At 36.9% G+C, this 18,117-nt stretch overlaps 1 protein-coding gene across 9 annotated transcripts in view; it reads right to left on the reverse strand.

The window, feature by feature from the left end:
• PSS1 (phosphatidyl serine synthase family protein) overlaps nt 1-18,117 on the reverse strand; it is a 270,634-nt gene that overhangs the window by 146,823 nt on the left and 105,694 nt on the right. For all 9 annotated transcript variants that reach the window (XM_089379089.1, XM_089379092.1, XM_089379096.1 and 6 more), the window contains 4 exons: nt 8,035-8,089; nt 7,765-7,844; nt 7,499-7,615; nt 7,145-7,229 (listed from right to left, as the gene is read on the reverse strand). In XM_089379089.1, the coding sequence (XP_089235215.1) occupies nt 7,145-7,229; nt 7,499-7,615; nt 7,765-7,844; nt 8,035-8,089 (337 nt within the window). The remainder of the gene's footprint in view (nt 1-7,144; nt 7,230-7,498; nt 7,616-7,764; nt 7,845-8,034; nt 8,090-18,117) is intronic.

The raw sequence follows: 18,117 nt of genomic DNA on the forward strand, positions 1-18,117 counted from the left end.
TCGGCAATAAACAAGTAAATACACAGGGGTGATGCTATATGGGTTCTACAGACCTGATAGCGTTAAAACTTCTGCCTATAATAATTTCCAATACACCTATGATTTCCGCCTCCGATAGTGTATTTGCAATACAACCAAGTCTTCCGCCTTCGATAGTGTAAATGCATATATATGTGAGTTTTGGCCTCCGATAGTGTATTTGCCTATATATATATACGTTTTGGCCTCCGATAGTGTTAATGCATATATATATATATATATATATATATATATATATATATATATATATATATATATATATATATATATATGATTTTTGGCCTCCGATAGTGTTAATGCATGCATATAACCCTTTTGTGGCATATATTGCTCCGATAGCTCTGTTTTCTCTTTGCTCCTCCGACTCTCTGCTTCCTCCGATAGCTCCCGATAGTGTAAATGCATCCATATATGCTCTCCGATAGCTTTGTCTTGCTCTTTGCTCCTCCGATAGCTCTATTTGCTCCATTTGCTCCTTTGTTTGACCTGTTTGCTCCTCTGATAGCTCTGTTTGCTCCATTTGCTCCTCTGTTTGACCTGTTTGCTCCTCCGATATGTTCGTCTTTGGCATTATATGTATGACATATATATATGGCTCCTCTGGCATGTTGACTCCTCTTTTGATGACTTCTTCCTCTTGATTCTTCTTGGGCATGTATTACATGCAATGCTCCTCCGATATGGCTCCTCTTGCTCCAATGTGGCTCTTCTTGTTCCAATGACCTCCTCTTGATACCTTCAGACCTTGATGGCTTCTGCCTTTTTCGACATGCCTCTCTTGCTCTGATATTCTGCAATATACCTCTCTTGCTCTGATATTCTGCAATATGCTTTGACATGCCTCCTTTGTTAACTGCTCCGTTAACAGACTCTTGCTTATGGCTTGGCTATCCTAATGGCCTTGCTCCTGTCTCTTCATGGATTTTCTTTGCTTCCCCTTGGCTTCATATCATCATCTAGTATCTAGAATATTGCCATATTGACATCAATGACAATCTAGGTCAACAGCTTCACTTGTAGTCGGAGATTGTAATGCACATACAACAAGTCATTGAGGTGTGAGAACTCCAACCTGTAAGAGTGTCAAAAAAATTAATGAGTCTTGACACTTGAGGGTCGTAAATTAGTAAATTATAATAAATGTAATTGCTTAGTTGAAGGCTGAAGCTCAAAGTTTTAACCTGTTGCACTTCTTTGAGTGTATTTTCTCAAATACACTCCAATTGCGCTCACACCCTGAAGAGCTATAGGTCTAACTCAAGATTCTAATGGCCAATTTTTGCAAATTTGGTGCCCTTGCACCATAGCTTTGCCACCAAACATCTACAACAAAATAAAGAAAAGTTAAAAGTTAAAAACTTAAAATAATTAAACTTTCAAATAAAACATAATTGAATTTAAAAAATCTAGAATTATAAATTAGTAAATTGAAAATTCTAATGAGTCATGACTTGTCACTTACGTGGCATGAAGAGGGTCCTTTCACGAATAACATCTTCAAAGCCAAATAGGCCATCGCCATCCTGATACATCTATATTACGCGATTGATTTTGTTGTGAAGCTTGAGATCTAGTACCATCCTATGAATACAGGTATGGAGCGCTTCCATCACCTCACCATCAAAATCAAAGCCGCATTTGTATGAAAATGTGGGGATGAGGAACAGTGTTGCTGCATGATTAGATCGATGAAGCATCCCTATCCGCCGACTATCAATCACATCCCATAACATCTGTCTATTAAACCCAGTGGAGCCCTTGTCTGCATAATAAGCATGAATAGTCTCCTTGGCCCTATCCATGGACTCATACAAATAAGCCATTGCAGGCTTATCCCCATCTACCAATCTCAAAACCTTTATTAAAGGTTAACTAACTGAGCACACTTCTTCTACTCCTTTTCAAAATGTGTTTGTGACTCAGTGTACACCATGTTTACAATGGCTCTCCCATCATGCCTCCTGTTTTATCTACAATCATACCACTCATCAAGAACAAACATTTGCTTAAACTCAAACTGGCATCAAAGCAAAGACTGAAGAGTAATAAAGTTGGTGCAAAACATGTGATCACAGGATGCCATAACTCCCTGTTTCTAGTGTATCTCCTCATGAGGCTAAGAGCAAAAGCATGGTTATATATAAACTTAGGGATGCTCCTAGCCATATCAATCACCTCCTTGATGAAGGAGAGTTTCCCCATATCCTCAAGCAACAAATCGCAACAATGTGTTGCACATGGAGTCCAGAACAATGTGTGGTGCCTGTCCATAAGCATCTTGTTAGCAACCACATAATTAGCTGCATTATTTGTTATGACTTGCACCACATTTTCCACACCAATCTCCTGGATGAACCCATCAAACAACTCACGTATCAATGTTGCATCTTTTATATGTGTTGTCATCAAATATGTTGCATCCACTGACTTAATAAACATGGTACCTTTAGGACAATGTACCAAAAAATTTCGAAGTGTCCCACCATTCCTATTTGTCTAGTCATTAGACATCACTGTGCATCCAAACACCTCCCAGGTCTACTTCAACTCCGCCAATCTAGAGTTGATGTCCTCCTTTTGTGCTTGAAGGATTGGCCCCCGCAACTCCTCACATGTAGCACTTTTGTACCCTAGGCCCACAATAGCAATAACATCACACATTGTTTGCCAAAATGCTTTGTTTTGGTGATGCTGGGAGGTAAGTCACTCTAGAAAAGACACCTCCCCATAAATTTGCCTGCTTCTTGCTGCTCCTTTTTTTTAACAACTGACTTTATGGAAGGTTGTGCTCCATGTCTGGTTCGTGGAACAAAAAATGGTGACCTACCACTCCCAATAATATCAGAAGGTGACATTGTGGAGCCCCTCCCACTACCCTAAGGCTCAATCTCGAAAGCAAATATCCCTAAATATTTTCCTGCACGTTCAACCTTGTTTCTTTTTTGCCTTTTCTTTCTTTCTGTTTTTTTCATCAATTGCTTCAAGTGCAACTGTTATAAACTCCCCGCTAGAATTCTTACAAAGCCCAACATCATGTCCAGGGAGTCTAGCCAAATGGTATTTCAAACATGTAACCCACACTATCTGTTGAAGAATGTAACTAGTGTCGGTCTTCATAATTGTATTTGAGTCATGATGTATTATATTTATCAAAAGAAATCATTTTTTTATTATTAATAAATAAATTGACTTATTAAAACATGGGTTTCATGCTTGGGTCAATTATTTTTTGGTCAAAGTCTCCATTGAAGACTTCTAGGGTTTATGTCAAGTGTCCTTGTCCATGTCACATTGTAAAAGACCCTTCTTGGGGATTTATTTGCCAAAGAAGAAATTTAATTTATTATAAAATAAGTCAATTAGGCCTCCTCCACCAAGTCAACCTCAAACTAAACAAGTCGGCCTACACTGGGGGGCAGAATCATTATATAAAGGAAGTAACTTGTTAAATTTGGAGTTAACATGTTCTAATCATGAGACAGTTACTTCAGATATTCATATCGATCATTATCATGACTGTAACTGAAGAAAGAACATAGACAAAGGAAGAGGAAGACAAGCCAAGACAAGAGTACACAGGATAAACCACAAGATGGGGAAAACCCTTGATCAATTCTTCTTATTATTCATCATCAAGATATTCAGCAGAGAGAGATAAGGTACAAAGATACAAAGTCAATATTTACTTGACAATCTGAAGTTCTAGACATAACAGTCCTTAAACAATGAGTGATCTACTCATAACTTTAATTGATGCATGAACTAGCCAGAAAGGATAAGACATGCTAGGGAGACATATGGTCATCCGTCGAAACACTGAGTCTGGTTAGGGCTGTAGAAGAATCGTTGACATCCATCCCTGAATACGTCCTCATGACTGCGGCTAACCTTAAGACACAAGGAGCTTCCATAAGGGCGAGTTTCTGATCATGAAAGGCACCTCGGCCTCCTATTCTGGGAATATACACAGCGGCCCTATCTGAAACAGTGATGCGGCTTCATAAGGAGAGGGTTTCTCCTTCGTCTTATCCACAAACAAACCAAGAGGCTAACTCGGCCTGTCATACAGCTCCTTAATGTCAATCTGCAAATGGTAAGAGAGCCCATACAAACTCATCCATCAGAGAGAGATTCGACCCTAGGCTAGAGGAGAACCTAGAAACAGATCATCCTTTGACTTCCTTGAAGACTTCGACTGCTACAGACAGAAATCCAAGCCCTTTCGATGATCTCAAGTGAGGGAGAAGGCTCCTCTATATATACAATTCGGAGGAGATGAAGAGACGTGTTGTTTTAGCTGATTGAGCTGACATGTGGAGGAGGCCGACCTTGATAATCTAAATGAGAGAAATATAAATTCAAAAACTAATTTTTCCTTATCCAAATTTGGTGATCTTTAGATTGATTTTGGTCCTCTTGAAAAGAGGAATTCAATGTTGTAATAATATCTCACATAGGCATTGTCCAAGTCGAATTTGGCCCTAGTTTCCAATTTTAACACTCCCTCTCAACTAAGGAGAATTCCACCTGTCAAACCATCAATGATTGTCACTGATCATCATGCCATCCTATCCCCATGAACCATCTTTGTATCTCATCTTTACTCTGCTCTGCTGAAAATTGATGTAATAATGAAAAATTGATTGAGAGTGAATCACAAGACATTACCACTCTCTACTGAGAGAAGTCAATCTAGAGGCAAAACCTCAATCAGACTTGATCCCAGATCAAGTTGAAGAACACCATGCATCCTAGTCATAGGGAGTACGGTAGTACCCGATGCGTCCATTAGTAGTGTTATGGTCCCTAACCACTTTTCCCAACTCATTGGTTAGATCAGAGGTACTTCCCATGTGTCCCAGATTACATGGGTAGGATGATACTGAGTCAATGGCAGGGAAAGAATGTATCACATCCTGCTCACAACCACACGTAGGGAAAGGACGAACCATATCCTACAATCACACATCACATTCACATGTAGGGAAAGGATGAACCACATCCTACAAACACAAGTCACAACAATCAATCATAGGAATGATCCTATCCATGGGGAAAGAATGAACCACATCCCACTGACATGTCAACCAACAATCGTAGGGAATGACTCATAATTTAGCAATTTCATCTATAAATTGGTTGAAGGCAAAATCTAGCCTAGTGCATGGTTTATCTCTTACATAGGGCTGAGTCACTCTCTTTCTTGTTGTTTATGCATACCTAACAAACATAGAAATAGTTTCCCTGGCCTAACCCTAGTCTCTATTGCAAGTTTTTGATCCTTTGTTGTTGAATATCATTTTAAGATCTTTTCTTGGCTGCTATATAACATTGAATACCCTTTCATTGCATATCATCCAAAACCCAACTTATAGCAGCCTATTCTTTGGTCTAGGCTAGAGTATTTGAACCCTAGTAAAGCACATTTGGACCATCTTAGGCCTTGCTAGTACTTTATACAACAATAGACCTTTTTCTCATCATCTTGAGACATAGCATTAGAATACCATTCTAGGTGATTTAGTGAAGCATCCCCTGTGATTTAATTCCACTCACCTTGTTTGCCTAGATTTTGCAGCAATAGGCACCATCCTCAAAATGAGGAGAACCTAGCAGGTTTCCTAGGGAATGCATTAGGAAGAAAGGAGGGAAAAAAAAGACAATCAAGAAGGTTATTTTCATAAAGGTGAGTATTGCTTTGAGTCTTATTGGCTATATTTTTTTAGAATTAAGGTTTTAATCTCTACTTCTCAAATTAATTTGATGTTGTCCTTTTCTTAAAATTATGTTTTGTTATAAGATTTATATGTATGAAATAACAAAATAGATGCTGCACACTATCCAGTATTCGAGTACTATCTTGTGGCTATTGAGGTTATATATATATATATAACCTTCATTTTTATTTATTAATGCTTACCATACTTCAAAGTTTAGACATGTTTAATAGAGCCTTCCTACATTTAGTTCAATATGAATTTGATTACAAAAAGCTCATAATGTTTCCTCGAGTTCTAAATCATATTATGAATTTGCATCTCTATTAAATATCACTTACTGTCAACTATTTGACACAACCTTACCTGCCTCCCTCAGGAGAGCAAGCTCACATAAAACCTTTGAGAACCTTACATGAACATCGGTCAGTTTATAATATGAAGGCATTAAATAAGTTATTATAAATGGACATCCACACTCATCGATATCTATATTGCTTTCAAACCATCAAAATTGGGGACTCATATATCTACAGTTTTTCTTTATGCAGAATGTAGCCACTGGAATGCCAACAGACATTAAAATGTAATTTTATTTTTATATAGACAAAATTGCAGTTATTTTTCCTTGGCAAAAAAAAATATTTATATCGCTTAAAAATTTTAAAAAGAAAATAAATGGTGATTAAGTCAAGCCTGAGTATTGCATCAATTACTGTACACAATTTCCTACTAGAGGTTGTATAGATTCTTACTTACGTACAAAAAAAATAAGACTTATAAATAGAATCAACATCTACAATCCATTAATGTCAAGAACAAATAATATATTTTTCCTAACATTAGAATCAATTTGCTCACCCCATCTTTTTCAGTTGTATATTAAAGTGAGGAAGAAGTTTCAAGCTTCCAGCCAAATATCACTTCCTGATTAGGAACTCCCTTTGTAGATTTGTTGAAATGACTTTCATTTTCTAATGCCAATAAGCCACAGGTGAAAGCATGATTCTATTCTTCGCTGCCATTAATAGTTAGTCTCTTTAATATTCTGGACACTCCTCTCAAAAATAATTTTCCTAAAAGGTTGAAGGTCCAGACTCTATTAAATAAGTTGATAGAAAAAGCTACTTGGTGTGACCATTGGTAATCTATGTAATGCTTTAGATGTTATCTAAAATATTTATCCCACCTATTCATAGGTCGATTCACTAACTTTGAAGCTAGAAATTTCTACTCAGTGTGTTGCGGAAGATTGCAAGAATATTATAGGATACATGGGGATAAAACTTAACCAATTTCCATAAGAAAAAACAATCCATCTGAATCAACCATCCAATATCCAGGATCATATAGCTCTAGTTATCAATCAGGAAAGACTGAAAACTTACCAAAACAGTTGCAGATCAGTATATCCAAAATAACACTATCCCACCAACATTCATTAAAATTAGGCAGCATATTGTTGAAAGTAACCTGCAAACACAGTAATCAAAATTCCACTGTGTAACCATTGTTTCTTTGACTAGGGATAATATGATATGGTTGCATATTCTTAACCATTTTGTGGACTAGCACTCCTAACAGAAATTCTGATGAGCTAACTAAGATGTTTCTAGAGCTTGCAACTTTTGTAGTTTTGTGAATTAGCATTCATGTAGTCCTTTCTCTGATGCAGGACAATAAGAACCCTAATAATCTGAGAAGACTACAAATTTTAATATAGAAATTATTTGTTTCCATACCTCCATCATCTCAAAGCCAATAGAGAGTATCCACAGAAGTGCCTGGTTACGGATCATTATAGCTTTTCCCCACCATCCAAGAACATGAGCTAAAACAAATTCATCAAACAAAGTTTCCTGATGGCAAAGAAATGATAAGTAATCGGCCAACCAGAGGTTCCCTTTGGATGGTAAAGTGAAAGGATAAAGTGTTAAAACAATAATGTGATGTACATCAAAATATACACTAAATAAATTGACTGAGGAAGTGAAAGAAGCCATCATACATAAACATTATTAAACCTGCCCTTTGGATTCTCTGGGGTATAAATGCGACAATCAGCACCATATGATCTCTCAGGGAGTTCTACAAAAAAAAGGTAACAAAAGGATGAGATTGTCTGGATTCCACACTTTCAAGGAATGAGAAAAAGCAGGAGACTTGTTTTCTTAACAAATGCAGGTAGTAAAGGAACAAATATTTTAGTTCTGTTGATGAATCGATCCATCCATAAAAATTCAAAATAAGTCATCTCATACAAGGTTAAGCAATGTACCAACACCCAAATCAGGATGGACATACTTCATAAATTGTCGAGCATCATCACGCTTCTGTAAGGACAGATAAATATTATTATTAACAACGGTGACAGAAGTATATGAATTAAAGAACTAATTCCAAGATATTTAACCTGTATATAATAAATTGTCAAGCATCATCAGACTTACGTAAAGTTAAGACAGGTCAATATTATTACTAACAACGGTGACAGAAGTAGATGAATAAAAGAACTAATTTCAAGATCTTTATCCTATATATAACTTGTACTTTAGAACCTCTGACCTAATTGTTCAGCTTAGACGACGTTTGAAGCATCAAACTTTAATATGACCATAGAAACCTAATTCACCAAGATATGGTACTAAAAATAAACATTCCACCCAAGATAAGCTAAAAAAAACACAAATATCTTCATGTATAATAGAAAAAAAGGACATACTGACCAACTGGGAGTTTAATTCAATTCCCAAAACCTGAGAATGTATCTCCTATAAATGGTCTACTCACATACCCAAGAAGATGCAGCATTAACAAATTTATTTCGCAAAGTTTATTTTCAAACATTCAATAAAGTCTATATAATGACAGATGAATAATAATTCACTGTTCTTGGTGGCACTGTCTGTCAAGTTAGCTCTCAAATTGACCATATTGAATTTTCTCAACAACTTAAAAGTTAAAAGGACTGTCCCTCTTTCAGATTAGACAATAACGGTTTGTGCCTTCTCCATTCTCCTTTTGATGGTAAGTTAAAAATGTAACTACATGGTGTCCCCATTCACTTGTTGCACCAAAATTGCTTTGTTTCTAATTTCCCTAATGATGATCCATTTCACCAGGTATTCCAGGTCATTTTGTGGTTATTGAGGACATACTACTGCTGTTTTATTTTGAATGAACCAATTATACTCAGGGTTGAAATATAAATCTCAAAATTATTAGCTATTGACCTTCTACCATGAATTGGAGGATGTGCATTGGCCACTTAGACCCTGTTGACCTCTGCTGGTCAACTACCCATGCAGTAACCCCCCCCCTTTTTTCTTTGAGGGGCAGCACCTGATCAGCGTGTCCGTGCCATCCAGCAGTCATCAGCAGCTTGATCAATCTAATTGTAAACCCAGTCTGCATATATTAATTGTAAATAATCTTAGCAGATATGAGTCGTGTATGTGAATTGCCTAGGTGGACCTAACTTTCTAGTGGTAATCTACGTCCCGGAAGGTTTTTCGTCTCACCGATCCATGGATCGGCAGAGTTTTCCTTCAAACCTGACCCCAAAGCCGGGATGCATTTTGTCATTAGAATTTTAGGAGAATCCTAGTGTGTTGATCTACTAGATTATAGTTGTGTCGCAGAACTGGGTGATTTGTGAGGGTCTATGGTAAAGGGGTTTTCTCCCTTAAGATGTAAATTGTAAAAGTCATGATGTAATGTGTCTTGAGGGTCGAAAAATGTTTTAAATCCCCTCATGAGTCCTAAGTCCTAGGTCCTAGGTGATGTTTCCGAAGGCTTAGTTCAATGATCCATTTTAAAATGAATTAAAAAATTAAAAAAATGAATAAAAATAATAAAATAAATAAGAATTAAAAAATGAAATAAATAAAAATTAATAAAAATTAAAAAATAAAGCAAAAACCCTAACTAATAAAATAATAATATTTTAAGTGAATAAATCGACGGATGAGATCAAGAGATGTCTTGATCCTCATCAATGGTCGAGATCATTTCTACATGGATCACTCGAACTAGCCGTTGGGATCATTTCCTTTAAATAAGGTGCTAGGGGTCATTTCAGATCATTCGATCTGTGAGTCTTGTACTGAAGAAGCTCTCTTGTAAATCTGTTCCTGGTTAATAAAAAAAGACTTTGGGGTCCATATCTTCTTAGTGTTACTCTCTTAAAATGCTGTGAGATTGTTTCATTTCCTGCATATGTTATTTTCAGCCGTTAATAATAGCTTTTTGTAGAGTATTGTGAGCACAGGTATCTTGTTCACTTGCTGGGGTTTGGGTGTTGTTAGGGTTTCTGAAGTAATGGCAGGTATCTCCATTACTTCCTGAGATCTAGCAGCATTTTTGCCCTTTTTATTGACAGTTGTTTTGAGCTGTGCAGAAAACATTTTCTGAAGGAATTTTGTGGGCGTTCGGGGAAGTTCTCGGCTGAACCAGCCAACTCCCGCAAGCATTTTTTGCTGAGCCCAGTTGGATTTGATCCTGGGTCTATCATTCGGTTTATTTTTCTATGTTGCATGAGAGATTTTCTGAAGTTCTTCACAGTGACAGTCTGAAATTTCTGTTCTTTAAAATATTTCTGTGCTTATTGCTGAATCTGGCTGTCAAGGGGCCAAGATCTGTAAATTAATTAAGCTGATCTAGGGTTTCAAATTTTTGCTTTATGCAGTTTTCATTAGGGTTTTGTCTTTTTGCAATTGCAGGACCGCCGTCAATCTTCTCGCCCACTGCACCTGTAATGATAAACGCCAATCCGGTATATTTATGATAAATCAATGACAGTTTGTTCTGGATCCATTTCAAGGAGCGTATGCCTGTGTGTAAAGCAAAACTGCCGGCGTGAAAATATTCTGCTCCAGCATTTTGATAAGCAAGTCGATATTCATAGGTTATGTGCTGGGCATCATTGCGGCCGTGCACCAACTGTATGAAAGATTATTCTGAAATCGATTTCAAACCTCCGACAGCGCCAGCAACCTGCACTTCAATTCAAATATTTAAGGTCCCGGTTTCTATTTTGGCGAAGGCATGACTGTGTCCATCTACCGCCGTCAGCTTCATCGTGTCTGCGAGCTCTGCAGTGTTACGTTCCTTATTCAAACTGCCGACAAAATCAAAAGGGGATTTTTACGGTATCAAGATCTGATTAAATCAATCCCTTTCGGCATCCTTCATGTAATTTCAAACTGCGTTTTCGGGCTCAGGCTTTCATCGCAGAAAACCTCAACATCGGACCCATCCACGCATCTTTCTCCTGATCGCCGCAGTCGCTAGCAAGGAAATAAAATCGCAGCGTAACTCTTTGATGGCTTGAGGCTTTCGGTTGTGATGCACATTTAAATGGTTTCGTTTTAAGGACGGCCTCGTCTCAGATGCATACGCAAAGGTAGGTAAACGCGTCTTCTGTTCCAGGTTTGAAATATTCTAACGCATGCACTCGTTCCGCTGCATTTCCCCGCCATCAAGCTCAAGCTCTCAGTCGATTACGTCTGCACCAGGTGGTAAATTTCTCTCAGGTTTGCAATTCCACGGGTTAAAGTCAGCACGATTTTTGGATTACGCTTAACGTTTTGATTTATTTTTATGCGTTTCATTTACAGTGTGCGGATAGGCTCACGTATTTTTCTTTTTAGGTTTAAATAAAATATATTTACATATATGCATGTTAAAAAAAAATAATGGAAAGGCACTTAGGACTTTGTTTTAGTTAGATTTTAATTTCATTTAAATTTAGTTTTGTTTATAATTTCGTTTTGATTTTATTCCTTTTAAAATATATATGAAAATGCAAAAGAAATGTGTTAGGGTTTTGTTAGATTTTTAGTTAAACTTTTTTTTTATATATTTATTATTGTAGTTTAGGACTTTATTTTGTTTAGATTTAAATTTTATGAAAAAATAAAAAAATAAAAAAGATTTATTTATAATTTTTTTAGATTTAGTTTTATTTTTTAAAATAGTTTAGTTTTAGATTAAATTTTTAGATTTCATTTTTAACTTTTGTTTTATAAAAAAAAAAAAAAATTAAATAAAAAATAAAAAAAAAATATTTTGAAAAGCAAAAAATTTTGTGGAAAATTATTTTTGTCAGATCCAGTCATTTTCGGGAATTATTATCTTTCATGCTGAGATCTAAAATTTTCAAGTCGAGATACGAAATTGATATCTGGTTAATGATTTACGATTCTCGTGGTGTTTTAAGGCATTCATTTTTTTTATCTCTTCAAAATTTTCAGTTGCCGGATATCGTTTTGGTCATGTGATTTAGCTGATACCTTTCGATGACAAATGATTGTTGTTCACGATTTACGTTTCTATATCATCTAACAAGTAATCATCTTAACTATAATCTCTTAAGGCACTGGTCTGCTAAATTAATTAAATCTTTTTAGTGCTTATCTTAATCGTATCTCGTGTCTCCCAGCCAACTGGTCGACAGTTGGCCTCATCATCTCACAGGGACTACCCCCCTTAGCCGCGGGAGACAGGCTTAAACGGAGGGATCGGGGATCAGAGTGACAGCCCCCGGTCTGAGCGTTGTCATGTCAATCTGCGCGACAACATTTTTTGGCGCCGTTGCCGGGGAAATTGTTTTCTCGGCGTTTCAACGACAATCATTTTTCTCATTTCTTATCTCTTCATCTGGCCGGCAACGCCAACATTTTTTGGCGCCGTTGCCGGGGATAGAGTTTTTCTGTCCTTGGTGTTTCAACATATTTTCATCATTCATCGTTCATCTGTCTATCATTCGTTTGGGTCGGCAACGCCAACATTTTTTGGCGCCGTTGCCGGGGACAGAGTCTTTCTGTTCCTGGAGTTTCATCGACATTCATCTTCTCATCTCTCATCTCTCAGTTGAGCTGGCAGATTCAATATTTTTGGCATCTTTTCATCCCATATCAGCAGCACCCCTTGGGTTTGTTTCTTGTTTGGGTGGCGACTCCATTTTCTTATTTTTCCCAGACAAGAAGCCTTCCTTATATCTGCTCGCTGGTACCTTTTTGGATCTTAGAATCAGATTTATTGTTCAAGTGGCGACTCCACCTCTTTCATCTTTTGATTTTCTTGAGCAGAGATCTAGTTCTATCATCCATCTGATCCCTTATCATTATTCATGGATTATTCATGTAAACCATGTCGTTTTACTCACCGTCGCCATGATTTTCCGGAGGAAGCCATTCCTGAATTACCTATTTTTTCAGATGGTGATCCTATCGCTGCTAACAGGCATCTAGACTTGTTTATTCGCATCATGATCATATATTGCAGACCCCCTCAGTTTAATCATGAAGATATCAAAATGCGTCTATTTGTCCTTTCTTTAGAAGATGATGCTTTGAATTGGTTTAACAATTTTCCTAAGGATTCTTTCACTTCTTTAAAAGACATTATCAATGCTTTTGAAGATAGATATGGTTATCCGAACAGCTTGCCTTCTGCCTCTAAAATTGTGCAACAGAATGAAAGTAATTTGATAAGAGGTCCAGCTGAAAGATCCCAAGACGATTCATCATGTCAGAATGTGTCATCCACCGGAAATATTGCAGATCAAGTTCATGATAGTGAAAAATCAGGGACAAATGACAATGAAAAAGAAGAGCAAAAGCAAATTATACGAGACCTAATGACGCTGGTAAGAAATATGGAAATCAATCAAACTAATTATGTCAATGATGTGAAAACTTTATGCACCCACCTGGAAAAACGTAATAGGGAGATTGAGGTCACGCAAAGTCACCATGCTAAGGAAATTGAGGCCATAAAAACTAAATGTGAAACAGAAATTAGAATCATGCAAAGCAAGATGTCAGTCTTAGAGGAAAATATGGTGACCATGAAAACTGATCATGATAGGGAAATTGACTCTATGCAAAATAAGTTATTCACTATGGATGAGGAAATGACTATCATGACATTCAATCATAATAATCAGTTGGCTGACATGCAAGCGAATCACAAAGAAGAAATAAATTCCATACAGCATTGCTTGATGAACATAAAGGAAGGAAATGTTAAAGTAATAAAAGATATGCGAGAACACCATGCCAGACAAATCAGCGCTATAAAGGTTGAACACTCTAGTCGGATGGATGCCATTAAAATACAAGTTCAAAGGTTTCAACAATGGTCAGATGATAAGAGAAACCAGCAAACATCAACAGATCAGGAGCCTTCTCATTTGTTATAACAAGCTCCATCTTATTATGAGGAGGTCATTGATTCGATTGAAAGATGGTTGATTGAAGGAGATCCAGATAGACTTAAAAATGATAAAGATCAGATGCAAGATGAAGAGAGACATAGCACGCATATCTTACATACTTCATCTGATAGTTTTGAAACAGAAAGTTCTATGTCATCAGTAATACAACCAGCCAGAAAGAAAAAGCGCAAGAGAAAGAAAATGAGAAGAAGATTTGATACATCAGACGGCCGTGAGCAGCTTGATTTTCGGATAGGAAAAAGTCCTACCATATGCAAAATTGGACATGGCACATCCGACAAGCAGCCGACAGATTTGCCTGAAAGCAGGCAAATGCTCAGTATGCACTATATTGAACACATCTGATGCCGTAGGGCATCCTTTGTATCGTATTTCTAACCCTACTCCTTGTTTTTTCCACATTTTCGTTTCTGCTTTAGATAGTTAATAAATGAAGAGCTTTTATCTTTATTGTGCTTAACGTATATGCTGATTTTTGGATGGACGCTACTTATTTTTTGTGTTGTATGGATGCAGATTCTGGATTCTCACATTCCTGCAAGCAGCAAAGTGTCCCCAAGTAGAGCCAGATGTTGACCTCTGCTGGTCAACTACCCATGCAGTAACCCCCCCCTTTTTTCTTTGAGGGGCAGCACCTGATCAGCGTCTCCGTGCCATCCAGCAGTCATCAGCAGCTTGATCAATCTAATTGTAAACCCAGTCTGCATATATTAATTGTAAATAATCTTAGCAGATATGAATCGTGTATGTGAATTGCCTAGGTGGACCTAACTTTCTAGTGGTAATCTACGTCCCGGAAGGTTTTTCGTCTCACCGATCCATGGATCGGCAGAGTTTTCCTTCAAACCTGACCCCAAAGCCGACATGCATTTTGTCATTAGAATTTTAGGAGAATCCTAGTGTGTTGATCTGCTAGATTATAGTTGTGTCGCAGAACTGGGTGATTTGTGAGGGTCTATGGTAAAGGGGTTTTCTCCCTTAAGATGTAAATTGTAAAAGTCATGATGTAATGTGTCTTGAGGGTCGAAAAATGTTTTAAATCCCCTCATGAGTCCTAAGTCCTAGGTCCTAGGTGATGTTTCCGAAGGCTTAGTTCGATGATCCATTTTAAAATGAATTAAGAAATTAAAAAAATGAATAAAAATAATAAAATAAATAAAAATTAAAAAATGAAATAAATAAAAAATTAAAAAAATTAAAAAAATAAAGCAAAAACCCTAACTAATAAAATAATAATATTTTAAGTGAATAAATCGACGGATGAGATCAAGAGATGTCTTGATCCTCATCAACGGTCGAGATCATTTCTACATGGATCACTCGAACTAGCCGTTGGGATCATTTCCTTTAAATAGGGTGCTAGGGGTCATTTCAGATCATTCGATCTGTGAGTCTTGTACTGAAGAAGCTCTCTTGTAAATCTGTTCCTGGTTAATAAAAGAAGACTTTGGGGTCCATATCTTCCTGGTGTTACTCTCTTAAAATGTTGTGAGATTGTTTCATTTTCTGCATATGTTATTTTCAGCCGTTAATAATAGCTTTTTGTAGAGTATTGTGAGCACAGGTATCTTGTTCACTTGCTGGGGTTTGGGTGTTGTTAGGGTTTCTGAAGTAATGGCAGGTATCTCCATTACTTCCTGAGATCTAGCAGCATTTTTGCCCTCTTTATTGACAGTTGTTTTGAGCTGTGCAGAAAACATTTTCTGAAGGAATTTTGTGGGCGTTCGGGGAAGTTCTCAGCTGAACCAGCCAACTCCCGCAAGCATTTTTTGCTGAGCCCAGTTGGATTTGATCCTGGGTCTATCATTCGGTTTATTTTTCTATGTTGCATGAGAGATTTTCTGAAGTTCTTCACAGTGACAGTCTGAAATTTCTGTTCTTTAAAATATTTCTGTGCTTATTGCTGAATCTGGCTGTCAAGGGGCCAAGATCTGTAAATTATTTAAGATGATCTAGGGTTTCGAGTTTTTGCTTTATGCAGTTTTCATTGGATTTTTGTCTTTTTTGTAATTGCAGGACCGCCGTCAATCTTCTCGCCCACTGCACCTGTAATGATAAACGCCAATCCGGTATATTTATGATAAATCAATGACAGTTTTGGATCCATTTCAAGGAGCGTATGCCTGAGTGTAAAGCAAAACTGCCGACGTGAAAATATTCTGCTCCAGCATTTTGATAAGCAAGTCGATATTCATAGGTTATGTGCTGGGCATCATTGCGGCCGTGCACCAACTGTATGAAAGATTATTCTGAAATCGATTTCAAACCTCCGACAGCGCCAGCAACCTGCACTTCAATTCAAATATTTAAGGTCCCGGTTTCTATTTTGGCGAAGGCATGACTGTGTCCATCTACCGCCGTCAGCTTCATCGTGTCTGCGAGCTCTGCAGTGTTACGTTCCTTATTCAAACTGCCGACAGAATCAAAAGGGGATTTTTACGGTATCAAGATCTGATTAAATCAATCCCTTTCGGCATCCTTCATGTAATTTCAAACTGCGTTTTCGGGCTCAGGCTTTCATCGCAGAAAACCTCGACATCGGACCCATCCACGCATCTTTCTCCTGATCGCCGCAGTCGCTAGCAAGGAAATAAAATCGCAGCGTAACTCTTTGATGGCTTGAGGCTTTCGGTTGTGATGCACATTTAAATGGTTTCGTTTTAAGGACGGCCTCGACTCAGATGCATACGCAGAGGTAGGTAAACGCGTCTTCTGTTCCAGGTTTGAAATATTCTAACGCATGCACTCGTTCCGCTGCATTTCCCCGCCATCAAGCTCAAGCTCTCAGTCGATTACGTCTGCACCAGGTGGTAAATTTCTCTCAGGTTTGCAATTCCACGGGTTAAAGTCAGCACGATTTTTGGATTACGCTTAACGTTTTGATTTATTTTTATGCGTTTCATTTACAGTGTGCGGATAGGCTCATGTATTTTTCTTTTTAGGTTTAAATAAAATATATTTACATATATGCATGTTAAAAAAAAATAATGGAAAGGCACTTAGGACTTTGTTTTAGTTAGATTTTAATTTCATTTAAATTTAGTTTTGTTTATAATTTCGTTTTGATTTTATTCCTTTTAAAATATATATGAAAATGCAAAAGAAATGTGTTAGGGTTTTGTTAGATTTTTAGTTAAACTTTTTTTTATATATTTATTATTGTAGTTTAGGACTTTATTTTGTTTAGATTTAAATTTTATGAAAAAATAAAAAAATAAAAAAGATTTATTTATAATTTTTTTAGATTTAGTTTTATTTTTTAAAATAGTTTAGTTTTAGTTTAAATTTTTAGATTTCATTTTTAACTTTTGTTTTATAAAAAAAAAAAAAAATTAAATTTAAAAAAAATAAAAAAAAAAATAAAAAAAATTATTTTGAAAAGCAAAAAATTTTGTGGAAAATTATTTTTGTCAGATCCAGTCATTTTCGGGAATTATTATCTTTCATGCTGAGATCTAAAATTTTCAAGTCGAGATACGAAATTGATATCTGGTTAATGATTTATGATTCTCGTGGTGTTTTAAGGCATTCATTTTTTTTATCTCTTCAAAATTTTCAGTTGCCGGATATCATTTTGGTCATGTGATTTAGCTGATACCTTTCGATGACAAATTATTGCTGTTCACGATTTACGTTTCTATATCATCTAACAAGTAATCATCTTAACTATAATCTCTTAAGGCACTGGTCTGCTAAATTAATTAAATCTTTTTAGTGCTTATCTTAATCGTATCTCGTGTCTCCCAGCCAACTGGTCGACAGTTGGCCTCATCATCTCATAGGGACTACCCCCCTTAGCCGCGGGAGACAGGCTTAAACGGAGGGATCAGGGATCAGAGTGACAGCCCCCGGTCTGAGCGTTGTCGTGTCAATCTGCGCGACAACAGACCCTTCTATTAAGCTCAAGCTGACTGGGCCACTGTTGTTTCCAGAAATCACATACAAACTCTATTTGAAAAAACCATTGGGTGCACCTCTAGTAGAACACCATGAGCCAACATGTTAAAATAATGCTTTCAACACATTTACCCATGTGTGGCTGTTAATTCCACATTGTCTTTTGGCACATTAGATCAATACTCCATTGAGATCACAAGTGAACAAGATCGAATGGAACCA

Source organism: Pinus tabuliformis, chromosome J (assembly GCF_031772625.1).
Source record: "Pinus tabuliformis cultivar Carrire ecotype Pingquan chromosome J, CPIR1, whole genome shotgun sequence".
Taxonomy (NCBI): Eukaryota; Viridiplantae; Streptophyta; class Pinopsida; order Pinales; family Pinaceae; genus Pinus; species Pinus tabuliformis.